The following is a 7,924-nucleotide window of genomic DNA, read 5'->3' as shown; positions in this document are numbered from 1 at the left end:
ATATATATATAGTTCTATATTTAAGAGATGAGGAATTATGTACGTTATTTACATTTGACGGATATTTGTCCTCGTCTTGTTTGTTAACTCAACATTTCGGCTGATGTACTCTCCGGCCTTCATCGGGTGTCTTAGAGAAATTTCAAACCTGGGTTCTCGTTCCAAAGGTATTTTTCAATGTTGTTGTTATTATTATTATTATTATTATTATTATCATCATCATTCAGGTCACTGCCTGGAATCGAACTCGGAATCTTAGGGTTAGTAGCCTGCGCTCTTAACCACTACGCCATATACCCATGGGCATAATAATAATAATAATGATATTTTGAGGTCTATGAATGGATCAAGATATGATTTTATAGAGGACTGTCATAATGATATATAACATCGAAAAATACCTTAGGAATGAGAACCCAGGTTCGAAATTTCCCCCAAGACACCTGATGAAGGCTGAAGATGAGGACAGATATCTGTCAAATGAAAATAATGTAAATAATGTGTGTGTGTATATGTATATATATATATATATATATATATATATAGAACGCAAAAGGAAAGATTTGTATATGGTGACCTTTAGATTTCTTGGATAAACTTCTTCAACACATTCACCAAGAAAAGTTATAGAACACCTTTCTTCTATAAGAATTACCTCATTTTTTCAAGACATCGGGTGATAGATGTAAATGAGCATCACCATCACACAAGTGGTGTTGTTTATTTCGAGTTTTCTATGAAAAACATGTCTGGGCTGGAGTGGGGGATATTCCCTTGTTTGGAAATAGGTAAGGGTTGGTGACAGGAAAGGCATCTGGTCATTGAAAATATCATCATCATCATCATCATTTAATGTCTGATTTCCATGCTGGCATGGGTTGGACAACACAAACTGGTAACCTGCAAGGCCACACTGGACCCATGCAAGCCTGGAAAAGTGGCTGTTAAAATGATGATGATGATGATATATATATATATATATATATGGTGGTGTAGTTAAGGGGTTCACTTTGCAACCACATACTTCAGGGTTCAATTCCATCCCTTGTGCATAGCTTGAGCAGGTGTCTTCAGAGACAATGTGATGAGTCTCCATGCAATTTTCATCAACCCAATTTTCCTCTCATGTCTTGTTTTGACTTCAATCTTGAGTGGAGGTTATTGTCCAAGATATACTACAAACACATTTATATATATCCACATACACACACACACACCACTTTAATCTTAGCAAAAGGCTGCATGTTTATATTGATTTCCAACATTAAGAATTATATATCAATTAACAGAGAAAGTTTTCTATTTCAAAGGACACAAAGCAACTGATAATATAAATGCAGCTTACTGTGCATGTTGTGAGTAGCCAACCAATCACAGCCCAGCGAGGTATAATCTCTGAACAAAGGAGCTCATTGGTCGGATGAAACACAGCACAAATATATCGTATCAAATCACAGCGTAAAGACTGGCTTTCAGGTGTGGAAAGATACTGTAAAGAAACAGAAATAAAATTAAAAGTTGTGTAAAACAAGGAAACATCATTGTTTTGTCAATAATATGAATACATATTTTAATAGATTGTATAATATACATATTTTATGCCATTTGTAAATTGTCTGTTTGGAGAATAAGAAATGTTCATCCATCAATTGCTATAACACAACCCAAAACACCAGACTGCTAAAAGCCTTATTTGTGGTTGAACTGATAATTCTCTGGTAATTCCTTATAGCAATGTCTTCATTTAGAACATAGTCAATACTTTATCACAAAAGCATTATAAGAAGAGAAGACACTAAAGCCATTACAATAGAAAATAAAGAAAAACAGAATAATTTCTTTTTATATTTCAACTTTAATATGTATCATGTGACTGACCAGACTATTGGATGTTGTTTTTACATCACAGATCATAATGCACTTTGCATCGCTTTAGCATTTGATCAGGTGAGCAGGTGAATATTGCCCCAGGTCCAAAGTCTAATCCATTGCAATGTGAAATGAAATGTTTTACTGAAGAACACAATGAGCAGTCGATCTGGGAATTGAACCCACATTCTCATGACTGTGAGCGCAACACCCCTAATGACTAGGCCACGCACCTTCACAATAAGTATTATATGTAAAATGAAAACTTAATAATGGAACCTTAAAATGAATATCAGGTTATAACCAAAACAATGCATTATTTTATTATTTTATGATTGGGATTCAAACGAGAGTAGGTTTGGTCTTTGAAGGAAACCAAACTAGTCAGATTGATGTTGATGTGGCTGACTGATGCCCGGCCTAAATATCTGCATGAAAAAAAAAAACAGGTGGGAGCAGGGTGTGAATGTTTACAACAAAGTGAAACCTGCTAAAGTCACCACCAGATCCAGATAAAACTGGGTGATAGCCCAGGCCTACCACTCGTAAAGACTAAACTCTTCATATTTCAACTGCAGCATATATCTAACTAGTTCAAAACTAAATTGTGGACATAATAGAATAATGGATGCATATGATTTTATGTAAAGATCATTATATTCACCAATAATTCCACAGCATGTTTTCCTTGTAGTGACATGGAATGTAAGAGTTTCGCAGTGCAAAAGTCTTTGACACACAACACTCACATGTCTTGTGATAATTCCATTGACACTGTTTCAAGCTGAATTTGACAAAACATTTTGATAAATTTATGTCTTCCTTTTTTGTTAACTACAACAACAAAAGGAGTATTGTTTGTGTCATCAACACTTGACAGATTTTCTGACAATCCTAAGAACTTATATATAATATATCGCTCTATCAACCAGATGTTATACACTGCTGCTCACAAGGCATTTTCTTGCATTGCTGTAGCTTTCAAATGATAGCACCCTCCTGGCTAGGCAGGCAGGCCACACACACACACACATATAAACATGCACAGATTCCGTTTATAAGTACCTGTCTTTGGAACCAATCTTGATAACGTTTATGTTGCCCAAATTTCACCTGAAATTAAAGACAAAAAAGAAGCAATGTTTAGATTTGATAATTCAGTAAAGAAATGAGTGGAAATATATTCATAAAGTTAGGCTAATGTTTCAAACATGCTTATAAAATTAACAATGTCTCAAAATACTAAAACCCTTCTGGTTTTTGACGAGAACAAGAAATAAATGCTAAATGTTAAAAATTACCAAAACAAGGAAGAACAGTTGAAAAACAGATATTTTCCGTAGCCGTGGACAACGGGAATTCATTCAGGGCACAATTTGCTCTTTAATTATAAAGGTTTTGTGATTAACTATAGTTTGTTAGAAGACAAAGAATTTGAGACATGTGAAAAACTTGACATCACCTTGGTTGTTAAAAACATCAATTTGTTTTCCATGTCAGGAGTGAGACGACTCATTAGCAAACGTCTGGAGGATCGAGCTTGCAACAACTGTACAATACCTATAACATGGAGAGAGAAAAACATTAATGGCGTAACATGGAGAGAAAAACATTAATGGCATACAGAGATCTTAAGTAAAATAAGTTGTCTGTTTTGTTTTTTGTTGCAAATACAGTCTGCCAAAGAGAGACAGGTAAATAAAACTTAAAATAAACTCAACCACCAGAGAAGGTAACAATGGCAGAATTAAAGTGATAGTATGTTGTCAACTTAACGTGACAGTCCCATGAAAGGAAAGACTGCTACTGTTATTTAGTCCTAGGAAACACTGTTTCCTGTTGGACTTGACACATTTCCTGTATCCTTATGTGTCAAGTCCAACAGGAAATGGTGTTTCCTAGGGCTAAATAACAGTAGCAGTCTTCCCTTTCATGGGACTGTCACATTAAGTTGACAACATACCATCACTTTATCATGCTGCTACTGCATAAATCTCTGTGAGAGATTTAGCAATATATTATTTCAGTAGTGGAATTATTTTCTACAGTTTTATTATGTCTGCTACATTTGTTCAAGCATTACACTTAACTATGGAAGTAAAATTTAGACAACCAAAATTTTTAGCATAATAAACCAATTTTATAAAGTTCTATAAATTTATGCATCAAACAAGAAATAAGACCTTATATAAAACGGGGAATGTTTTCTAACTGTAATTAGTTTAGAAAGAAAAAAAGAAAAGAGAAACAGGATTGGAAGTATCACTATGAAGAGCAGCAAAATACAAAGAAGGCATGGGAAAAGGAGAGTCTTCCTAATGTGGACCCCCCCACAAAGGGACCAGCTATCCAGTAGCATGACAGTAGCATAAATGATAAAGCAATTAAGGAGAAAGCCCATCAGGAATTACAGCAAACATGCTTAAAATATCTGGCGGAGTGGGATAGAACCTAGTCACTTGTCCTCAGATAGAGCCTAGTCGCTCTTCCCCAGATAGAGCCTAGTCACTCGTCCCCAGATAGAGCCTAGTCACTCGTCCCCAGATAGAGCCTAGTCGCTCCTCCCCAGATAGAGCCTAGTCGCTCCTCCCCAGATAGAGCCTAGTCGCTCCTCCCCAGATAGAGCCTAGTCGCTCCTCCCCAGATAGAGCCTAGTCGCTCCTCCCCAGATAGAGCCTAGTCGCTCGTCCCCAGATAGAGCCTAGTCGCTCGTCCCCCCAGATAGAGCCTAGTCGCTTGTCCCCAGATAGAACCTAATCACTCGTCCCCAAATAGAGCCTAGTCACTCGTCCCCAAATAGAGCCTAGTCGCTCGTCCCCAGATAGAACCTAATCACTCATCCCCAGATAGAGCCTAGTCGCTTGTCCCCGCTACCTAAGTTCATCACTCACTGCATTTCCTTTTCCTCTAATTCCCTTTGCACCCTCACAAACCTGCTTGCACACAATGTGTCCCTCTTGAATCTCTTTCCCACAGCATATCCCCCCAACAACTCCCACCCTTTCTTTTCTGTCCACTCATTACATTGTCTCCACTCCACCTCCCTCCCACCCCTTTGCAAACTTACCTACCCACTCACCCTATCCAATCCTTGGTTCAACTGTTTTTAATAGTTACAATACATTGACTGGATGATGGTAGTAGTAGTAGTAGTAGTAGTAGTAGTAGTAGTAGTAGTAGTAGTAGTAGGTAGAGAGAATCAGAATGGATGGGAGAAAAAGATTTTTTTTTTTACCTGTAAAATTGGGATTTAATGAAGTTGGGTTGTACATTATATCACGCCACAACTTTTCAAATTCAGGGATTCTGGCCACATTCTGCAACACCCTGGCCAAATCACGTCCTATTATATTAACACAGTCAATAAACTGAAAAACAAAGAAATGAAACAGACAAGGAATATCAAAGGGTCAAACACAGTCAAGCAATTAAGAAATTCACTTCACAATTATGCATGATATGTTGGAGCGATTGTTTTGTATCCCAATCTCAGGTTTGATCAAAACTTGTGGGTGAAATCGGATACAAGGAAACAGTGCATAAGAGTTAGCTCTTTCAAATTACAACCCACCATCTTTCAAATTACACCTAACCCTAACCCATCATCTTTAAGAGAAAGGACACGCTAGAGAATTTAAGACTAGATACAGTAAGTATAAATAAAAACTAGGATAATCCCACATTTGGTCATAGAGTTGTTCTGGGTTAAACAAGAGCAGCACCAACAGCACAGAGAAGTGAGATTACTGAATGAATAAGGTAATCAGCCATACCTCTGCTCATAGATCAGGAGTTCACATTTATTGCTACGTCTTGTGTTTCTGGACAGAACATTTCATTCTACTTCACCCCAATTTACCTAGCTGCCAAGAATAGGTACCAGATCACCTAAGATGATCTTATCACCAACTGATAGATGTTCTGAGAGGAAGATGTTTCTCTCTCTTAACTTCATCATTCCATGCAGCTGGAGTTAAGCATTACCAACTATCAAGAAGACATTTGCATATTATCAATCAGATATATGCAAAAATTATCTCAACTCTTGAGATACCATTCCACTTGTGGTCATATTAAAGAAATCTGTCCATGTGTTTCAACATTCTACAAAAATTTTATGACAAAACTATTTAATAATTTATGTTCCAAACTCTAGATTAATAATAAAGAAGTTGGGTATTTTTAACAAACCTTTACAAATTCTTAATTACTTTTCAAATGAATTGAAACACAAACACAAAATTGGTCACAAAAGGGTGTCCTCAGTGTTTGAAAGCAGTATTTTCAGGTAGCCAAAACTTTAGTGCACAAACTTTGGATAGAATTTAGAATTTACACAAGGTAGTATTTTGTGTACACAGGCCATTAAAAATTAGAGGGAACAATGTTTAGGTCAAACATCTTGTCCTGCTTGCTATATCAAACAGCCCTCCAGACCACAAGAAAGATAAAAGGCTTGGCTAGAATTTAAGCAGGATTTTAACAACACAAACTGTAAGCTTGTTTCCCACATCTCTGGCAAAAAATTGCAACAGGTTCCTAAATCATAGCTGAGAAGTTAACAGCAGAAAGGCATCCATATGCAAGGAAAAAAAATTACTCCAACACAAACCAGTCTCCTCATCACTATGATGCCATTTAAAAACATGTAAAATATATAAATACACCTACAAATATATATATATATGTGTGTGTATATATACACACACACATATATATATATGTATACACATGTATACACCTACAAATATATATATATATATATATATATACACACACATATATACACATGTATACACCTACAAATATAAACACACAGAGTAAAGAGGTTCTTTTATTCATTTGAATGTTTTGTTTTTACCTTATCACGCAATAAACTGACACAGAATTCCACTTCTCGATTCCTGAGATTAGCATAAGCTGGATTACCATGATCAATGATGATACGAAGATAGGTATACACACTGGCAGCCATCAGAGTGGGGAATCTCTCTAACCAAGCTCTACAAACAATTAGAACACATGAACATTTTCAAGCATTTGAGAAATTCTTGAGAATTTTGTCATTTCTTTTTTTTTTTTTTTAAATTTATTTTTAATCGTTAATTTCAAAATAAATGTTTTGCAAAATTTAGGTACTTTCATTGGATTTTTATTGATGCTTAAAATATTTAGCAGACTGGGACACAGCCAAGTCACTCTCATCGTTAATAAGATTGCCAGCATTAAAAAAAAAACGAATGCATGATGATGATGATGATAACACTCAACCAGCATCTATGGCTCTTACATTAAGCAAGCTTTGTCAAAGAAAAAATCATTTTAATCTTACCGATTTTCAGAGAGTAAGTCTAACATCTGTTCAGCAAGCCACAAATTTTTGGGACTAACATCTCCACCTTAAAATAAAGAGAAGAGAAGAAAAATAATAAACAAACTTAAAAATAACAAATTTTGTTATTTCTATAAATTGTACCTGAAGATCCCGCAATATATTACCCCCCCCCCCTACACCCTTTTCATCTTGTGTCTTCAGAAAATTGGAAGAAGTGATATCAGGTTGTAAAAACTCTGATAACTGTAAAAGAAATGCAGAAGAACCTCCAACCAATGCCATCCTGGAAATATGGGACATTCTATAAACAGACAGCAGAACCAGAATATGAATTCGTAAGCACTGAATAAGTTGTCTAACACCTTATCCATTCAGTTATTAAAGAATATTTCAAATTGGGAGAGAAAAGAAGAAAGAAAAAAATGGATTGATAGTTTGTGAAAATAAACTAGTTAATAACAGAGAAAGACACAATGAGAGGGAGGGGGAGAGAGAGAAAGAGAGAGAGAGAGACATCAAGCTAGGAAAAGACAGGGTAACGAATAGGGGAGAGAGGGGGGGTTGAGAGACAGTGAATAAATAACAGAAGTGAGAGAGAATTAGAGATTCAAATGGAAGAAAAAAGTGGGGAAGAAGTGTTTAAAAGAGAGAGAGAAAGAATACATGAGTAGCATAAGAATAATAAGAGAAAGAGAGAGAGAGAGACATCAAGCTAGGAAA

At 35.9% G+C, this 7,924-nt stretch overlaps 1 protein-coding gene across 1 annotated transcript in view; it reads right to left on the bottom strand.

The window, feature by feature from the left end:
• The window catches only part of LOC106874043 (integrator complex subunit 3), a 48,995-nt gene that overhangs the window by 31,703 nt on the left and 9,368 nt on the right, over nt 1-7,924 (bottom strand). The window contains exons 6-11 of the mRNA XM_014921606.2: nt 7,202-7,268; nt 6,731-6,872; nt 5,105-5,237; nt 3,332-3,429; nt 2,935-2,982; nt 1,346-1,489 (exon numbers count right to left, since the gene is read on the bottom strand). Of these exons, the coding sequence (XP_014777092.1) occupies nt 1,346-1,489; nt 2,935-2,982; nt 3,332-3,429; nt 5,105-5,237; nt 6,731-6,872; nt 7,202-7,268 (632 nt within the window). The remainder of the gene's footprint in view (nt 1-1,345; nt 1,490-2,934; nt 2,983-3,331; nt 3,430-5,104; nt 5,238-6,730; nt 6,873-7,201; nt 7,269-7,924) is intronic.

This window comes from Octopus bimaculoides, chromosome 17, assembly GCF_001194135.2.
Source record: "Octopus bimaculoides isolate UCB-OBI-ISO-001 chromosome 17, ASM119413v2, whole genome shotgun sequence".
Classification (NCBI taxonomy): domain Eukaryota; kingdom Metazoa; phylum Mollusca; class Cephalopoda; order Octopoda; family Octopodidae; genus Octopus; species Octopus bimaculoides.
This window is presented reverse-complemented; position numbering and strand designations above follow the sequence as displayed.